Source organism: Bos grunniens, chromosome 1 (genome assembly GCF_055505025.1).
Source record: "Bos grunniens cultivar Pamir isolate PY7600 chromosome 1, Bosgru_T2T1.0, whole genome shotgun sequence".
NCBI classification, from domain to species: Eukaryota; Metazoa; Chordata; class Mammalia; order Artiodactyla; family Bovidae; genus Bos; species Bos grunniens.
The window spans coordinates 150,310,576-150,331,330 of record NC_141165.1 but is presented as its reverse complement, the minus strand read 5'-3'; the positions used below and the strand labels follow the sequence as shown (position 1 = coordinate 150,331,330).

Genomic DNA, 20,755 nt, shown 5'->3' with positions numbered 1-20,755 from the left:
AGGTGTGTGAATTTTTCAAAACTCAGCAAATATACATTTAAGATATACATTTCCTTTTTACTTAAAAAAACCTACATAGTTGAAATCCTAATGTTATGCATGCTTAAGTACTTAGAAGTAGACTAATGTCTGCAGTTTACTTTGAAATGCATTAAAAGAGATGGGATGGATGAATTAGATCTATGACAAAGCTAGTTAGGCATTGTTGAGGTCAGTTTCTTAACCTTAGCACTACCAGCATTTTAGACCAGCAAATTTTTTGTAGGGGGTATACCCTGGTGCACCCTGGTAAGTTGAGCAGTATCCCTGGATTCTACCCATTAGGTGGCCAAAGCACACACGCTTCCAGTTGTTACAACTCAAAACGTCTTCAGACATTCCAAAAATCCTTTGGGGAGCAAAATCAACTTCCTCCTTCTCCTTTCTTTGTGAATTGCTTCACTGTGAAATTCTCTTAACTTTGCTGTAATGCTTGAAATGTTCCATAAAAGTTGGAGAAAGATTATTTATTGACACTGAAAAATGCTCACAAAACACCATGTAGAAGATGCAGCTATGAAGACCTTTAAACACATTTTTGTAACAAGAAAAAAAAAAAAAATTTAGCAATGATAGTACCTAATATCAATACCAGCTTGTGCTGTACTGGGCTTAGTCGCTGTCGTGTCCGACTCTGCGACCTTATGGACTGTAGCCCGCCAACCATCTCTGTCTGTGTGGTCTCTCCAGGCAAGAATACTGGAGCTAGTTGCCAAGCCCTCCTCCAGGGGATCTTCCCATCCCAGGGATCAAACTCAGGTCTCCAGTATTGCAGGCAAATTCTTTGCCGTTTGAGCCACCAGGGAAGACCCAATATCAGGCGATAAATCTTATTTATGAGATTTCTACAATGAATGTGTAACATAGAGGAAAAGGTACATTGCGTATATTTAGTTGGTTAAGAAAAACATCTTTTAATTACTCTCGTGTTGGGGAGTCAGCTTACTGTCCTTGATTCGCGGAGATAAATTTTTGTGTTGGCACAGGGTCCTTTCTAGAGTCGCTACGGCCACCATCCACGCTCACCTGTCCCTACTGCCTAGCTACTCAGCGTCGTTCAGGGGCCAGCAGGACCGCTACTACCTGGGAAGATCTTAGGAATGCAAAACGTGGGACTCCAAGGCTACCTTGCGAATCCCATCTGCGTTATACCAAGATCCCCGAAGGACTCCGCCGCAAGTTCGAATTTGAGGAGCGTTACTTCAATGGACCATATCCTGACCCAGGAAACTTGCCGGCCATGCTTCTCACTGACAGTGGCAGCAGCTGGGAAACGCGAATAAAGAACAAAAACTATCCGGCTGACAGAAACGAAGCCAGGCCCAGGGATCCCGGTTTTCTCAGCTCCGACTTCCGGGACGCGCGGGCTTGAGAACGCGCATGCGGCCGTCCGGGAGGGAGGTGTCTCACTCTCCTCAGGCGGCCGGACCAAGGCTGTTTGTCGGATTCCGGTTCGCTAGCCCTGGGATCCTTGACGGTGTCTCCGAATAAGAATCGAGACGTTTGTGCAGCCAGGAAACTCGGGGTTACAGCACTGGTTACAGGTCCATGGCTCGAGGTGAGTCTTCTGTCCACCGGTGGCACCTGCGGACCGGGAGTTCCTAGGCTGCGGCGGCCCAGTCCGTCGCTGGGTAACTCGGCGACTTGGTGGCCCCGACTTCCAATCAACTTCTCACCGCTCATTGGTTAGAACTAGCTCCGCGTTTCCTGGCCCCGCCCACCCTCGTCTCCTCTCCACCGAGCCCCACCGCCCCCAACCCCGAGTAACCCCCATTCCCACCCCGCCCCCCTCCCCGCTCCTCCCCCCCCCCCCCACGCCAAACACAAACACACCACACACATCCTGAACATGGTCTGTCGTTAGGGTGGGGGCCAGGGGAAACTTTCTAAGTAAGTTAATAGTCAAAATAAAAAGAAAAAAAAAAACTGCAAGGGAAAAAGGAAGCTCGTGTCATTCTACGTTCTTACAGTGATATTCACTAAAACCTTGAGTCAGAAAATCCTGTTCAAGGTGTTTCTGGGACTGAAACCTCGTCTACGAAAATAACTGGACGAATCACTTATTTGTGACATCACTCCGGTAGCTGTCCACCCATGCGTCGCTGAGACCCAGACCTCTAAACTCAATGAGGCCTGTTCCCGAATTAACTCACTCCCTCACTGACTAAACAAACGTGCTTTTAGAGAAATGCTCAGTAGTCCCTAAATTACATCTTCAGCCAGATCTCTTATAAACACCGTAGTTGTTCATCTAGCTGCCTGCTGGACGTCTGTACTTACTAGGTGACTTGATAGACATTTCATTACCTAGTCTGTCTAAGACCAAGCCTCAGATTTACACCATCTTCCCCATCCAAGTAAATGGTAGGTCCATTCTTCCAGTTTTCTCTAAGCCTCGGAGTTATTCTTACATATCACATATAATTCATCAATGATCCTGTTGGGTCTACTCTTAATACATGTCTACAACACGAACAGTTGCTCACCACTTCCACCATACCCTAATCCAAGCCACCATCATCTCTCCTATCATTGTAGTGCCTACCTGCTAACTCTGCTTCCATCCTTCTTCCCAGCAGTGAGTGTGGGCCTTTAATAAGTCAGACCCCTTCAATGGCCTTCCATATCAGTCAGGATAAAACCCCAAATCCTGGGACTTCCTTGGTGATCAAATGCTGCAAGATCCCCAGTGCTGCAATTAAGACCTGGCACAGCCGAATAAATAATAGATATATATTTTTAAAAAATCCTAAACCCTAGCCATTCCCTGAGTTCCAACATGACTGCCCCTGATTTCCTCTCTAACGTTTTGTCCTAAAACCCTGCCCCTGGCTCGCTGCTCCAGCCACCTCACGTAGCATCATCCTGCTTCCTGGACTATGGACATGCTGTTCCTTTTGCCTGGAAGACTTTTTGCTCATTTCAACACATGGCTTTCTCCTTCAGTGCCTTCAGGTCTCGTTCCCCCACAGTCACCTTAGCAAAAAGGCTGTCCCTGGCCAGCCTGTGTATAATTGAACCACTCCCAGCAACTTGCACCTTCTCTTATTTATCTTCTTCATAACAGTTATTCACTGGACATATATGTGGGGTGTGGGGGAGTGATGTATGTGGTGATTCCCCAGTGCCTCAGTGGTAAAGGATCAACCTGCAGTGCAGGAGCTGCAGGAGACATGTTTTCCATCCCTGGGTCAGGAAGATCCCCAGGAAGAGAGCATGGCAATGTGTGTGTGTGTTCTGTTATCATAGTCTGCTCCCACTAGGTTAAATCTCTGACAGCAGAGATTTTTTTGTTGTTGTTACTTTAGTCCATCATCGAAGTCTTAGTGCTTGACATACAATAGGTGCTCAAGAAATATTTGTTGATTGAATATAACAATAGCAAGCTCTTTATGGCACTTACTCTGTTGCCAGGCATCATTTTAAGTACTTCCCACACATCCTCACTTAATAACTTACAGCAGCCCTGTCATTCCCATTCTGGAGATGGGAAGAGTAAGGCACAGAAAATTAAGCCACCTGCCTCAGGTCACACAGTTGGTAAGTGGCAGAGCCAGGAGTTGCATCTTGGCAGTCTGGCAACAGAGTATACTTAACCACTGTGATAAATCAAAAGTAAATTTACCTCCTCTAATAACCATCTAACGAGTTGTTTCCTAGTTCCCCAACTCCAACAGGACTAGAAAAGATAAGGAATTCTAATAATCCAGGGATTTTAAATATTTCTGAAGATATATATATATATTCTGAAGATATATGTGTGTGTGTATTCCCTGGAGAAGGGAATGGCAACCCACTCCACTATTCTTGCATGGAAAATTCCATGGACAAAGGAGCCTGGTGGGCCACAGTCCATGGGGTCACAAAGAGTCAGACATGACTGAGCGACTAAGTGCACACAGACACACACACACACACACACACACCCCTACATATATATCTTTTGGCCTTACCGCATGGTACGAGCAGAGAAAGCAATGGCACCCCACTCCAGTACTCTTGCCTGGAAAATCCCATGGACAGAGGAGCCTGGTGGGCTGCAGTCCATGGGGTCACGAAGAGTCAGACACGACTGAACGACTTCACTTTCACTTTTCACTTTCATGCATTCGAGAAGGAAATGGCAACCCACTACAGTGTTCTTGCCTGGAGAATCCCAGGGACAGCAGAGCTGGGTGGGCTGCCGTCCATGGGGTTGCACAGAGTTGGACACAACAGAATCGACTTAGCAGCAGCAGCAGCACGGTACTAGGGGATCTTAGTTCCCTGACCAGGGATCAAACGTACACCCCCTGCAGTGGAAACACAGAGTCTTAACCACTAGACCACCAGGGGAGGTCCCAAGGTATGGCCAGATTTAAAGGAACTCTGACTTTCTCTAGGCTGAAAGCTCTACTGAAGCTAAAGAAGTGAAGGGCTGCTTGCAGGAGTTTGGTCATAGGTCATTGTCAGAATCCCACCAAAGCAGGGAAAGAATAATGAAGAAATACCCTGGCCTCTTTCTCCTCTCATCCTCCCACTTCCACCCAGAGCATTGGCCAACCACAAGAAATGCAGAAGACTTGGGTGCTATAGGCTGTGGAGATTAGCTGTCCAGAGTCCAGGGAAGGGTAAAGAAGGACCAAGGATGGGTTTAGAGGACAAACAGTAAGTAGCATAAGGGAAAATATTCCAAATGATGACTCCCTGAATTATACCTGTGCAGTTGGACTTGGGAAGAAGGGACAGGTTCAGGTTCTTGCTGTTTTTCTTGTGCTTTCTTGCCCTGCACACCTTTCTTCCCTTACCACATTATGCCTCCTCCTCCCTTGTCTAAGTCTTGCTGCTGCTACTGCTAAGTCACTTCAGTCATGTCCAACTCTGTGCGACCCCATGGACGGCAGCCCACTAGGCTCCCCCGTCCCTGGGATTCTCCAGGCAAGAACACTGGAGTGGGTTGCCATTTCTTTCTCCAATGCATGAAAGTGAAAAGTGAAAGTGAAGTCGCTCACTCATGTCTGACTCTTAGCAACCTCATGGACTGCAGCCTACCAGGCTCCTCCACCCATGGGATTTTCCAGGCAAGAGTACTGGAGTGGGGTGCCATTGCCTTCTCCATGTCTAAGTCTTACCCTTCCTTTAAGACTCAACTCAAATCGTGCCACTTTCCTCAAATCTTTTTTTGATGACCCATTTTATTGATCATGTCCTCATTTTAATCCTTGTGATAATACTGGTCACTGAACACTTGGCCTTTTTACCTTCACTGTTCTATATTTTATTAGATATAAGTCCTGATCTTCAAACTAAATAGTTCCAGGAAGGAAGGAAGGATGAAGCTCTACAGATAATAGCTGCCCAATCAACCTTTACCAAAGATGAAAAGGAAGTCCATGAAGATACCACCAACTGAAATAATGGTGTTTGATTCCCCAGAGTAAATTCTTGTTGAGAAGGTAAGCCGTGTTTCCTCTGCATCAGTGGGTTTCAGGTTGCCATTCAGAAGCATAACTCTTATTCCTTTCTAGTGAATTTAGAGGTACTACATGCTAATCATGAACTTCAAGCAGTATAGAAGCATACAAATTAAAAGGTGAAAATCCTTCTCTTCTTCTGTCAACCCACATTAGCCAACTGTTAATTGTTTTGTGAATTCTCTTTGTGATTTTTTTTTCATGTATGTGTGATGGTATAAGAAGGAACAGTAATATTATTTATTGATTAAGATTATTTATATTGTTCTACAATCTATTTTCATTTATTTTTTTATTTTTACAATATACTATTTTAAGTAACCATACATCATGAACATCAATGTCAATATCCATTTTTTTAAGTTATTTCATAATATTCTACTGTTTGGATGTACAGGGTGTACAGGCATATCTCATTTTATTGCACTTTACAGATAGTGTGTTTTTTTGTTCTTTACAAATTGAAGGTTTGTTGCAACTCTTGAGCACGTCTCCTGGTGGTATTTTTCCCACAGCATCTGCTCCCTTTATGTCTCGCTCTCACATTTTGGTAATTCTCACAATATTTAAAACTTCATTATTACTATATTGGTTATAGTGATCTGTGACCAGTGATCTTTGATGTCATTATTACAAAAAGATTATCATTAAGGTACGTACATTGTTTTTTTTTTAGACATAATTCTATTGCATACGTAACAGAATACAGTGTAGTATAAACATGACTTTTATATGCACTGAGAAATCAAAATATTTGTGTCATTTACTTTATTGTGATACTCACTTTATTATCGTGTTCTAGAATTAAACCTGCAGTATCTCCAAGGTATGCCTATGTATTTACTTAACTACTGTACTGTTGCTGAATAATTAAGCCACTTCTGAAATTTTTTCTTATTATTAACAGTGACCATCCTTAGAAACACATTTTTATGTGTTGGTTTTTCTTTAGGTCAGCTTCATAAGACTGGCATTTTTAGATCAGCATTCCTTATAACAACATTTCCTCCTTTTTCTTTTTTTTTTTAATGCCAACTTGATAAATTAAAAATATTGTGTTAGAGGGACTTCCACTTTTAAGGATATTTTTCCTAGTCTTCCCCAAAAGAATCGTTATATATATAAATATAAAACACAAAAATATTTTGAAAGGTGGAGAGAGGGTGGCAGATCAGCGAAGGACCTCAGGACCCAAGAAAGGACATGATGATCACTCCTTTGGATATTTTTTTTTTGCCTCAAATATCCCAGACTTGACACGGAAGAAGCAGCAACCCACTATAGTCTGCTGGTGTCATATTTTACCAGTGTCAGTAAAATACAGAAATCTTGTCACTTTTAATTCAATGATATAATAATCTTAAATTTTTCTTCTACATACATTTAGAACAACAGTCTTATAATCTGTGATTCAGCCATCAGATATGTAGTGCCAATATTAATAAACCCTGAAAGAGGGTCTAAAGTCTAGACTCTAGAGTTTCAACAAATTCATGTTTTCTATGGCATACACAGAGCAACTTTCCAAAGTAGCTGGTGTTGACAGTTCTGAGCCCTTCTGAAGTTCTGCAGTTCCCTTCCCCACCCAACCAAGCAGTTAATAAAGGGAAGAAAGCTGAAATCTAAGTTAGCTGTGATTCATTCACCCCTTTTCCATCTTCCTGTATTTTGTTGACAGCTTTTATCTGTCATTTCCTGTCCCTTTATATTTAAGAATCTATTCCTTTACTCTAATTTTAATGGAGGGAAAAGAGAGAAAGAGAAACAAATACATGTGCTTAGCCTCCATGTTTTATTAGATGGCCCTGCACTTTCTTGCGGAGAAGAAAATGGCAAGCCACTCCAGTGTTCTTGCCTGGAGAATCCCAGGGACGGGGGAGCCTGGTGGGCTGCCGTCTATGGGGTCACATAGAGTCGGACACGACTGAAGTGACTTAAGTGCAGCAGCAGCACTTTCTTGCAAATGAAAATCAAGTTATTAAATTCTAAAAAATGTTTTAAAATCCTATTTTGGTTAGCATCTTGTAATCTTTATAACCTTGGAGGGGGGAAGAATCTTTTCCAACAAAGATTCAAAGTCCAGAAGCTATAACAGGAAAGGCTGGTGAGTCTGCCTCCTTAAAAATAAAAACTAATGAATGGCTCACACAGATATAGAACACCATATAAAGACTTTATGCCAAGAATTTTTTTTAAAGCAGGGGACTGTGTGAAAATTTTAAACTTCCATGTAGCAACTTTCTGGAAGGCAACTTGACAATATTCTAAATATTGTCTAAAACTTTTAAATGCCTAAAACTTTTAAAATGCTGTACCAATCAGCCACCTCTGCAAACTTATTCTTGTGTATATATTATTCACAGCTCACCAAACTGTGTGTGTTTGTGTGGGTGTGTGTATACATAAAATTCCATTACAGAAGTGTTCGTAATAGCAAAACTGTGGGAAAAAACCCAGTGGCCATCAGTAGATAAGGAATGCAATAAATTATGACATATCTATCTGATTCACTATGATAGTCAACCACCAGAAAGAATGAGATAGATCAATCTATGTGCTGACAGTGAATAGATCTCCAAAATATGTTTGGTGGGGAGAGAGTTAGGAAGTAAGGACAAAAGATTAGTAAATATCACCCCTTGTAGATACATTTTAATTATATATTTCATTGTCTACCTTTATTTACACATTATACCACCATGTGTGTTCCATATATGTATATGTGTAATGCCTAAAGTGTTCTGAAACGCCAAAATCTCTGCCTTGGATAGGGGACTTAGCTAGGGGAAGCAGTCACCAGCAGCAAACTGTGTCTTCACTTTTTAACCTTTCTCCATCATTTGAATTTTATAATCTTGTAATTTTTTTGCTGTTGTTGACATGTGTTACTTGAGCTGTGGGATAATTAGCCTTTATTTTCTGTTTTTCACATTCTTCTATTTTTAAAAACTAATGAATATTAAGAGAAAAAAATGACCACACATCTAACTTTCTTCCTTATTCTTTTAATTCTGAGTTTCCAAGGTAACCAATCAGAGCCTCTCTCCTGGTTATATCATGGATATGACTTTTGACTACACAATTAGTTTCAGTTCAGTTCAGTTCAGTTCAGTCACTCAGTCGTGTCTGAGTCTTTGTGACCCCATGAATCGCAGCACGCCAGGCCTCCCTGTCCATCACCAACTCCCGGAGTTCACTCAGATTCACGTCCATCGAGTCAATGATGCCATCCAGCCATCTCATCCTCTGTCGTCCCCTTCTCCTCTTGCCCCCAATCCCTCCCAGCATCAGAGTCTTTTCCAATGAGTCAACTCCTCGCATGAGGTGGCCAAAGTACTGGAGTTTCAGCTTTAGCATCATTCCTTCCAAAGAAATCCCAGGGCTGATCTCCTTCAGAATGGACTGGTTGGATCTCCTTGCAGTCCAAGGGACTCGCAAGAGTCCTCTCCAACACCACAGTTCAAAAGCATCAATTCTTCAGCGCTCAGCCTTCTTCACAGTCCAACTCTCACATCCATACATGACCACTGGAAAAACCATAGCCTTGACTAGACAGAGTAGACCAAAGTAATGTCTCTGCTTTTCAATATGCTATCTAGGTTGGTCATAACTTTCCTTCCAAGGAGTAAGCGTCTTTTAATTTCATGGCTGCAGTCACCATCTGTAGTGATTTTGGAGCCCCCAAAAATAAAGTCTGACACTGGTTTCCACTGTTTCCCTGTCTATTTGCCATGAAGTGATGGGACCGGATACCATGATCTTCGTTTTCTGAATGTTGAGCTTTAAGCCAACTTTTTCACTCTCCACTTTCACTTTCATCAAGAGGCTTTTTAGTTCCTCTTCGCTTTCTGCCATAAGGGTGGTATCATCTGCATATCTGAGGTTATTGATATTTCTCCCGGCAATCTTGATTCCAGCTTGTGCTTCTTCCAGCCCAGTGTTTCTCATGATGTACTCTGCATAGAAGTTAAATAAGCAGGGTGACAATATACAGCCTTGATATACTCCTTTTCCTATTTGGAACCAGTCTGTTGTTCCATGTTTACTTCCATGTAATTGCTCGTTGTGGTATCTCAAGATGCCACATCAACTATCTACATACAGAGAAATTTGGTGCCTGGGTTTCTTTGGAGTTTTATCACTGTCATTGGGTTGTCCTATAGTTTGGATCCTTGGAGGTGGTTCAGTCACTCAGTCACATCCAACTTTTTGCCACCTCATGGACTGTAGCCCACCAGGCTCCTCTATCCATGGGATTTCCCAGGCAAGAATACTGGAGTAGATTGCTATTCCTTTCTCCAGGGGATCTTCCTGACCCAAGGATCAAACCTGGGTCTCCCACATTGCAGGCAGATTCTTCACCCACTGAGCTACCAGGGAAACCCCTTTTGATCCTTAGTATATTACATCTGAAAGTAACACAGAAGGTATTCTGATTAAATGTCATATTTTATTAAGAAATCAGATTTTCAGTAAGTACCCATATTCAGTATGTACCGATGTTGAGTTCTCCCAAGACTGTATTTATAAATGTCTCTTTTATCCTTACGTTTTTAGAAACTTACAGGTACCCCGAAATGACTGAGATTGAACAGGCAGAGGCCCAACTCTCTGAGTTAGACCTGCTGGCCAGTATGTTCCCTGGTGAGAACGAGCTCATCGTGAATGACCAGCTGGCTTTAGCAGAACTGAAAGAATGCATTGAAAAGAGGACCATGGAAGGACGATCTTCAAAAGTTTACTTTACAATCAGTATGAACCTGGACGTATCTGAGGAAGCAATGGTAATTCAGTGTTACTTTTGGAAGCACTGAAATATGTCTCAACTTAAAACAGCACTTAGGGCACTTTTTCTCTCTCTCTGTTTTTTTAATCAGGTGATGTTTTCTCTGGCCTGTATTCTTCCTTTTAAATACCCTGCAGTTCTGCCTGAAATTACTGTCAGGTACGTTACAGACCCTGGCCAACTTTAGAGGAAAAACTAATCTGAGAACAAAAGCACTTCTCAAGTTTGTTCTGAGAAAATTGATTAAATGTTTAATCCCATATCTTTTCCATCAGGTCAGAATTATTAAGTAGATCCGAGCAGGCTCGGCTGAATACGGATCTGACCGCATACCTACAAAAGAACTGTCTCGGAGATGTCTGTATCCTGAATGCCACAGAGTGGGTTCGAGAACATGCTTCTGGCTACATCAGCAAAGACGTCACCCCATCCCCTGCTCCAGGAAGTATAGTCCAGCCAGGCGACCACGTTCTCACAAGGCTCTGGATCTACAGCCATCACATCTACAACAAATACAAAAGAAAGAGTATTCTCGAGTGGGCAAAGGAGCTTTCCCTGTCTGGGTTTAGCATGCCTGGGAAACCTGGTGTTGTTTGTGTGGAAGGCCCACAGAGTGCCTGTGAAGAATTCTGGTCAAGGTTGGCTATCACAGCCTTTTTTGTTGTTGTTGCGCTGGGTCTTCGTTGCTATGTGTGGGCTTTCTCTCCTCTTACAGCGAGTGGGCACTCCTCTTGAGTTGCAGTCTGCTGTCTTGTAGCAGAGCCCAGGCTTTAGACACACAGGCTCAGGAGTTGTGACTTGCTGGCTCTAGGGCGCCAGGCAGGGGCTTCAGGAGTTGTGGTTTGCAGGCCCTAAAGCATGCAGGCTTCTGGAGTTGTGCCTCATGGGCTTAGTGGCTTCACAGTACGTGGAATCTCACTGGACCAGCAATCAAACCCATGTCTCCTGCACTGGCAGGTGGATTCTTCTCCACTGTATCACCAGAGAAGTCCAAGGTTTTCACAACTTCTGTACGCCTTGTCAGTTATTACAGTATGCAACATGATACTCAGTTCAGTTTAGTTCAGTCGCTCAGTCATGTCTGACTCTTTGTGACCCATGGACTGCAGCACGCCAGGCTTCTCTGTCCATCACCAACTCCTGGAGTCTACTCAAACTCACGTTTATAGAGTTGGTGATGCCATCCAGCCCTCTCATCCTCTGTCGTCCCCTTCTCCTCCTTCCTTCAATCTTTCCCAGCATCAGGGTCTTTTTCAGTGAGTCAGTTCTTTGCATCTGTTGGCCAAAGTATTGGAGCTTCAGCTTCAGCATCCATCCTTCCAATGAACACCCAGGACTGATCTCCTTTAGAATGGACTGGTTGGATCTCCTTGCAGTCCAAGGAACTCTCAAGAGTCTTCTCCAACACTGCAGTTCAAAAGCATCAGTTTTTCAGCACTCAGCTTTCTTTATAGTCCAACTCTCACATCCATACATGACTACTAGAAAAACCATAGCTTTGACTAGATAGACCTTTGTTGGCAAAGTAACATCTCTGCTTTTTAATATGCTATCTAGGTTGGTCATAGCTTTCCTTCCAAAGAGTAAGTGTTTCTTAATTTCATGGCTGCAGTCACCATCTGCAGTGATTTTGGAGCCCAGGAAAAAAATCTGTCACTGTGTCATGTATCACATGATACTAGAGATGTGGAAATCTGTGTGTCCCTGAAGTCATAACAGGTTTAGTCTAAAACAGCACTCACATTTGGTCAGCGTACTCCCCTCACCTGACACATGGCACAGAGAAGATGTTCTGTAGATAGACATTAAATCCCGCCCCTGCCCACAACACTGTCTACTGTCCCCTCCATTTCTATGGATCTGATTCTTCTCTCATCTTAGCGATGCTGTAACTTGTGTGTACCCTGTGGAACAAGATTTCTAATCTTATTTCTCTGAAAGTGAGAAATGAAAAGTATTGGTCACTCAGTCATGTCCGACTCTTAGCAACCCCATGGGCTGTAGCCTGCCAGGCTTCTGCGTCCATGGAATTCTCCAGGCAAGAATACTGGAGTGGGTTGCCATTCCCTTCTCCAGGGCATCTTCCTGACCCAGGAACTGAATCCGGGTCTCCTGCATTGCAGCAAAATCTTTACTGTCTGAGCCACCAGGGAACCTTATTTCTCTACTGATACCCTAAATGACAAGCCCCTTCAAGAGGTTGAGATTCAGGAATTCATACATTTGTAAAATGCTGATACTAGGCAGTGATAATAGCAGTAAATGAGTTTGGGGATGGGATATGGAGGAAATGGCAACCCACTCCAGTATTCTTGCCTGGAAAAGCCCTTGGACAGAGGAGCCTGGCGGGCTTACAGTCCATAGCATTGCAAAACAGACATGACTGATCACACATTACTGGAATCACATTAGATTAAAATAAAATCCATGTGAGATGAAAGGACATTTCTTTACTTCTAGGAAAAGGCATTGATAAATGTATTTTATAACTTCTACTTTCAGGGCTTTACACATCTTCAAAATTTCTACTCTGAAAATTTCTTTTCAGGCTCAGAAAATTAAACTGGAAGAGAATTTTAATTCGCCATCGAGAAGACATTCCTTTTGATGGTACAAGTGAGGACATGGAGAGACAAAGAAAATTTTCAGTTTTTGAAGAAAAAGTATTCAGTGTCAATGGAGCCAGAGGAAACCACATGGACTTTGGTCAGCTGTATCAGTTTTTGAATGCCAGCGAATGTGGGAATGTTTTCCAGATGTTGTTTGGTGTGGAAGGACAGTAAGCAGGAGAGTGGCTGAAAGCGTTTTGCCACTGTTGTCTTTTGATTTTCCCTCTCTTTTGCTTGAAAGATTAATTTGACTTTAGTCCCACTCTAGAATGTTAGGGAGGAAAAAAAGGAAAAGCAATGTAGCAGAAACGCATCTGTTAAAAAAATATGTCATGATTAGAACTGAGTTTTAAGTTATAATCTTAAACTTGTTGATAGACATTTCTTGACTTAAAAGCTACCTATTTTGAAAGAGAAGTTAATTATATTTAATTATAACATTGGTGGTCCCACTTGCCACCATTCCCAACCCCTTTCCCCTGTATCTGTTTCCACTAAAGACCCTGGAAAAGCTATAAATGCTCACTGTCTCAGACTCTCTTGCAGTGAGGGTGGCTGGGGGACACAGCTTTGACCATGGAACCTCTGGGAAAACTTTTGCTTCCCTGATTAAAGTGATAGATACAACTAGGGCACCTCTTCCCTCTCTTCTGTCACAAGCACCAAAATGATCACTGGAGCTGCAATAGTCCTTTCAGCCATGAAGGAAGGAGGGGTGAAGAGAGCCACAGAGACGCCAATCCTCAAGCAGTTGAACCACTGATCCAACACTAGCACCTGCCTATCTCTAGACAGTTTATTAGGAAATAAAACCAGTTTTATTTGTATTTCTGTGCCTGTTACTAGCAGCTGAAAGTGAGTTTGCTAGTTAGATTTTTTTCAGAGCATTAGTTTTGCATGTACCCCAGCCATTTGGTACAAAGACAGGGGGGATTTTTCTTAAACAGAGTTTGCAGTTCATCTCTATTTCTGTATGCTCACGCTCTGCCCCTGCTCCTTGGCTTACCTCACAGAAGGCTTTTAAGACTTTTTAATAGGTCTCAAGTGTGCATGGAATTGGTAATTTAGAGCATTTGTTTTTGGCAAATTGGATTTTGACATTTTTTTCATTCTGCAAGTGGCTTTCTGTAAATCTGCTTTCAGCAAATTGACCCACTCCAATAAACACACAACCTGGTTTTCGAGACCCTGCATAAACCAGTTTCAAAAGTGATGATTAAATATTTACTAGTTGCTAGCACTCAGGTTGATCCTTGAGGAGTCAGACTCGGATAGAGGAACGGGTCGGGGTGGGGGGCACAATACATTGTTTATCTTAGTAAAACAGTCGGAGGCAACTTATGTGGCCATCACTAAGCCAATCAATAAGTACATTATGCTACATATTACCCAATGCTAGGTAGAAAACAAAAGGGATAAAGTACAACTATGAGGAAACGTGGATAGATCTTGGATATACACACAGGGAAGAATCCAAATGTGTGCATGGATGTAAGTCTTAGGTGCCGTCTCAGGTTCCCTCCCTGCTGCCCACCTCCCTGCTGCCCTGTCAGCAGCCCTGGAAATGCCAGGCCCTCCTCCGCTGCCACCACATAGCCGGATGGGCCAGCTGTACCTTAGTTTCTGACTTCCCCAGCCACCTCCAGATTTGGATGCAGTACCCCACCAAGCATGATACCGACATGGCAACAGACCACCAAGGGGGCCCGGTTACGCCCATGTTACTTTCAGCAGGGCCAAACTGCTAAAACTTCTTTAATCTTTGTATATTATTTTAATGAAAAACACATTGTATATAAATCTATATATATATATAATATATATACATATATGTATATAAATCTATATATATATATAATATATATACATATATGTATATAAATCTATATATAAATATATAGATCTCAAGTGTAATATAAAAACATAGACTACAATAATGTAGCTTTATCAGCTTTCTTCACAGACAACTGTCAAATTTAGACACTGAACTATTAACACAGTGGCCAAGAGAAGTACAGAGTTTTCAACCTCATAAGTAAGAAATTTTCTCTGAAAATGAATTGAAGTATTAGTCATCAATAAAGAAAACAGCAAGTTAGATAGTCTGCCTACATTATATTATGTAAAAGACACAGTAAAAACTTAAGAAACTAGAGTTAAATGTAATAGGCAATATAGCTTTTTTAGACTTTTACCAATGATTACAGGCTTCCCTGGTGGCTCAGTGGTAAAGAACCTGCCTGCCAATGCCGAGAGGTGTGATCCCTGGGTTGGAAGGATTCCCTGGAGAAGGAGATGGCAACCCACTCCAGTGTTCTTGCCTGGGAAGTCTCATGGACAGAGGAGCCTGGCAGGATACAGTCCACGGGGTCACAAGAGTCAGACATGACTTAGTGACTAATCAACCAAACCAATGTACTATGTATAAACATCCTTAAACGCAATGGCACCCCACTCCAGTACTCTTGCCTGGAAAATCCCATGGACAGAGGGGCCTGGTGGGCTGCAGTCCATGGGGTCGCTAGGAGTTGGACACAACTGAGCGACTTCACTTTCACTTTTCACTTTGATGCATTGGAGAAGTAAATGGCAACCCACTCCAGTGTTCTTGCCTGGAGAATCCCAGGGACGGGGGAGCCTGGTGGGCTGCCGTCTCTGGGGTCACACAGAGTTGGACACGACTGAAGCGACTTAGCAGTAGCAGCAGCAAACGTAAAATTATTCAGTATGATTGCATGATGTTTATTCCATAATGAGAGTTTGTCAATGTATTAATCTGAAAAATATCTTGAACTGAAATCATCTATAAAGAAATGATAAATCTTTAAAACAAAGTCTTAGTCTCAAGTTCTGTTTAACATAATGGATAGACTCTATAGAAAGCAACAGTGTTGGCAGGAAACATTGGCTACATAGCCATTTTTATTTGTAAAAGTAATTCTGGTACAAACAATAGTTTTCTTAAGTCAAAACAGAATCAAAAATTCTAAATTTAACCTCATAAAACCAAATTAAGTTTGGATTAACAAAGTCAAAGCCAGCCCTACCCCCTGCATATTAATTTGACAGAGTGCATTAAAAAAAAAAAAAAAAACTGTTATCTTCTGTCCAACAGAACTGATGATTACTTTTGGCACCTATATAAAAGTAACAAGCACAGATTTTTTTTTTTTTAAAGAAAGTTGTATATCAGGGAAATTTGACAGAGTGCATTAAAAAAACAAAAAACTTATCTGCTGTCCCGCAGAACTGATGATTACTTTTGGCACCTATATAAAACTAACAAGCACAGATTTCTTTTTTAAAGAAAGTGTATATCAGGGAAGCCCAACAATGTATCATTTGTGAAATTCCACTAAAGCTACCAGGCAGCCAAGAGTTAATAGAACATAAGAAGAACTGATGCAATGCCAAAGAATGCTCAAACTACCGCACAATTGCACTCGTCTCACACACCAGTAAAGTAATGCTCAAAATTCCCCAAGCCAGGACTCAGCAATATGTGAACTGTGAACTTGCAGATGTTCAAGCTGATTTTAGAAAAGGCAGAGGAACCAGAGATCAAATTGCCAACATCCGCTGGATCATAAAAAAGCAAGAATTCCAGAAAAACATCTATTTCTGCTTTATTGACTATGCCAAAGCCTTTGTGTGAATCAAAACTGTGGAAAATTCTGAAAGAGATGGGAATATCAGAACACCTGACCTGCCTCTTGAGAAATCTGTATGCAGATCAGGAAGCAACAGTTAGAACTGGACATGGAACAACAGAATGGTTCCAATTAGGAAAAGGAGTATGTCAAGGCTGTATATTGTCACCCTGCTTATTTGACTTCTGTGCAGAGTACATCATGAGAAACGCTGGGCTGGAAGAAGCACAAGCTGGAATCAAGATTGCTGGGAGAAACATCAGTAACCTCAGATATGCAGATGACACCACCCTTATGGCAGAAAGTGAAGAGGAACTCAAAAGCCTCTTGATGAAAGTGAAAGAGGAGAGTGAGAAAGTTGGCTTAAAATTCAACATGCAGAAACCTAAGATCATGGCATCCAGTCCTGTCACTTCATGGCAAATAGATGGGGAAACAGTGGAAACAGTGTCAGACTTTATTTTTCTGGGCTCCAAAATCACTGCAGATGGTGACTCCAGCCATGAAATTAAAAGACCCTTACTCCTTGGAAGGAAAGTTATGACCAACCTAGGCAGCATATTAAAAAGCAGAGACATTACTTTGCCAACAAAGGTCCATCTAGTCAAGGCTATGGTTTTTCCAGTGGTCATGTATGGATGTGAGAGTTGGACTATAAAGAAAGTTGAGTGCCAAAGAATTGATGCTTTTGAACTGTGGTGTTGGAGAAGACTCTTAAGAGTCCTTTGGACTGCAAGGAAATCCAACCAGTCCATCCTAAAGAAGATCAGTCCCAAATATTCAGTCGAAGGACTGATGCTGAAGCTGAAATTCCAATACTTTGGCCACCTGATGGGAAGAGCTGACTCATTTGAAAAGACCGTGTTGCTGGGAAAGATTGAAGGTGGGAGAAGGGAACAACAGAGAATGAGATGGTTGGCTGGCATCAACGACTCAATGGACATGAGTCGGACACAACTGAGCGACTGAACTGAACTGAAGGACAGGTACATTACTTGCCAGTCCTCTGTTCCCCCAAACAATAATTACAACTACTTAAAGAAAGTGAAGTCGCTTAGTCGTGTCCAACTTGTTGCAACCCCATGGACTGTAGCCTTTCAGGCTCCTCCGTCCATGGGATTTTCCAGGCAAGAATACTGGAGTGGGTTGCCAGTTCCTTCTCCAGGGGATCTTCCCGACCCAGGGATTGAACCCGGCTCTACCCGCTTTATAGGCAAACGTTTTACCGCCTGAGCCACCAGGGAAGATCCAAGCCCACAAAAATTTTGCAAAGGAGCACCAGGCGCCTTCCCCTTTACCACCATCCGACAATCTGACCCCACCGCGTCGTAGAAGGGATGTACGCCTTCAAGTCCTCTGCCTCTGCCATCTCTACGAAATGTCAAAGGCAGACATCTGCTCTTTGGAGGAGCAGAACCCGGGGAGGGAAGACTCCGGCTCAGCGGCGTAAAGCAGGTGACTGGCTACCTATGGACACCAGGGTCCCGAGATGCTCCCAAGTGAACCTGGACGAGTTCACGCGCTTCGCTCACACGCTCGCAGCGTTCAGTCACCGGACCTCGGCATGTGCAGCTGGGAGGCCCCTACGGTGACTTCATGCATGCGCCCCAGAAGCACGCTCCCTCTTAGGGGCAAAGGCGTATTGAGGCTGTCTGGCAGGGGGCGCTGGTTTCTGATCTGTCGGCAGGGTGCTGACCCTGGATCCTGTCCTGCCTGTGGGCTCATCCTTCAGGCGGGCATCCTCCAACCCTGCCAGCGGCTTCTCTGGTGTTGTGATGCGCTTTTTTTTCTTTTTAATATTTATCTTTCGGGGGGAAAAAAAAAGGCATCGATCCACATTCTCTTGGGATTGCCCAGGTGTTGCTAACAGCTGGAATAATTGGAGGCATGATGCTCCAGGGACCTGAATGGTGTCTTCGAGGACCAGGGTGTCCCTGGATCTTAATCAAGGAATTACTGAAATGGAGGCTTAATTATTTTTTTAATATTAAAAATATTTTTATTTCGTTTTAAACTAATACTCTATTGTTTGAAATAAATCAAAGTCGTTTCAGAGAAATTTAAATGACCCGAGTGCTCAACAATATTGTCGTCTTGCTATATTTTGAAGTTCGAATTAATGATTCTTTAAATAACACGACATTTAACCCAAACTAAAATATGATAGAAAAAAGTAATTTATTTAGAAAAAAAATTCTTGTTTATTGACCTAAACTCCGTTTTATAGGAGTTCTTTTTTAAAAATTTATCAAAATATAATTGATTTACAATGTGTTAACTTCTCTATTACAATAAAGTGATACAATTATACAAATATATACTTTCTTAGAAAAAGTAAATTTTGATAGACCATCACTTTTGTTCTTAAAATATTTTCAGACTATCTATTTTCAAATAGTCCCTGAAGAATCATTTGCTTTGGATGATTAAATATACAAGTTTTGCTCATGCAATATGGAGACTTAATTTTTTTCCTCTGGGGTGTTTGGCATTTTGAGTTTTGTAAACTTGTTTTCTTTTCTCCCCACACCCCCAAAATATATGCAATAAATCTGTGCAGTACCTTTTTACTGGAAATGTGATCATTGTATAAAATGTACAAATAACTGGATATAAAACTCACCCAAACCTCGTGCCCTGCTGCTGCTGCTCAGTTGCTTCAGTCGTGTCCGACTCTGTGCGACCCCAGAGACGGCAGCCCACCAGGCTTCCCCATCCCTGGGATTCTCCAGGCAAGAACACTGGAGTGGGTTGCCGTTTCCTTCTCCAATTCATGAAAGTGAAAAGTGAAAGTGAAGTCGCTCAGTCGTGCCCGACTCTTCGAGTCCCCATGGACTGCAGCCCACCAGGCTCCTCCATCCATGGGATTTTCCAGGCAAGAGTACTGGAGTAGGGTGCCATCGCCTTCTCCGAACCTTGTGCCCAGGAAGAAAAATTTTTGTTTTGTTTTTTTAGGATATTATTTTTCTGTATGTGGTCTTTGTTTTTTTACACAAGTCATAGTGTCCGTGTTGCTTTGTTATCTGCCTTCTTTGATAAAACAATAGGTTGTAAACATTTCCATGAAATTAAATATTTTCAAGACTGTCTTGTATTCAGTTGTCTGAGTGTACTGTAATTGATTTCAGCAGTTCACTGGTTTGGTGTCGTTTCAAAAACAAAGCTGCTCTGAGCATCCATTATTCTTTTCAAGTTAGATTTCAAGAAGTGGAATTTCACTCTGAAATTCTGGATTTGTCTTGCTAATTGTACTTGTGAAAGGTTGAGAAATGAAAATTGCAAAGACATAAAATTTCCTTTGCCCTTGATTTTTACCAACACTGGTTATTATCATTTTGCCAACTTAATAGATGGAAAAAAAATCTATATTGTTTTATGTTATCATTTCACCTAAAGCCAGACATCCTGGAATGTGAAGTCAAGTGGGCCTTAGAAAGCATCACTACGAACAAAGCTAGTGGAGGTGATGGAATTCCAGTTGAGCTATTTCAAATCCTGAAAGATGATGCTGTGAAAGTGCTGCACTCAATATGCCAGCAAATTTGGAAAACTCAGCAGTGGCCACAGGACTGGAAAAGGTCAGTTTTCATTCCAATCCCAAAGAAATGCAATGCCAAAGAATGCCCAAACTACCACACAATTGCACTCATCTCACACGCTAGTAAAGTAGTGCTCACAATTCTCCAAGCCAGGCTTCAGCAATATGTGAACTATGAACTTCCAGATGTTCAAGCTGGTTTTAGAAAAGGCAGAGGAACCACAGATCAAATTGCCAACATCCGCTGGATCATCAAAAAAGCAGGAGAGTTCCAGAAAAACATCTATTTCTGCTTTATTGACTATGCCAAAGCCTTTGACTGTGTGGATCACAATAAACTGTGGAAAATTCTGAAAGAGATGGGAATACCAGACCACCTGACCGGCCTCTTGAGAAACCTATATGCAGGTCAGGAAGCAACAGTTAGAACTGGACATGGAACAACAGACTGGTTCCAAATAGGAAAAGGAGTACGTCAAGGCTGTATATTGTCACCCTCCTTATTTAACTTAAATGCAGAATACATCATGAGAAACTCTGGGCTGGAAGAAGCACAAGCTGGAATCAAGATTGCCAGGAGAAATATCAATCACCTCAGATATGCAGATGACACCACCCTTATGGCAGAAAGTGAAGAGGAACTCAAAAGCCTCTTGATGAAAGTGAAAGTGGAGAGTGAA

At 42.2% G+C, this 20,755-nt stretch overlaps 1 protein-coding gene across 2 annotated transcripts; it reads left to right on the top strand.

The window, feature by feature from the left end:
• The first annotated feature begins 1,447 nt into the window (after positions 1–1,447).
• On the top strand, positions 1,448–14,084 carry RWDD2B (RWD domain containing 2B). Of its 2 annotated transcripts, none has more exons than XM_086412860.1 (6): positions 1,448–1,597; positions 5,333–5,474; positions 10,050–10,276; positions 10,370–10,437; positions 10,554–10,916; positions 12,827–14,084. In XM_086412860.1, exons 3-6 carry the CDS (start codon positions 10,070–10,072, stop codon positions 13,059–13,061), a joined length of 873 nt encoding a protein of 290 aa, XP_086268986.1. In that variant the 5' UTR covers positions 1,448–1,597; positions 5,333–5,474; positions 10,050–10,069; the 3' UTR covers positions 13,062–14,084. The 2 variants fall into 2 exon arrangements, with proteins under 2 accessions (XP_086268986.1, XP_086268977.1); XM_086412851.1 differs by having other exon boundaries at positions 5,304–5,474.
• Positions 14,085–20,755: the final 6,671 nt, after the last annotated feature.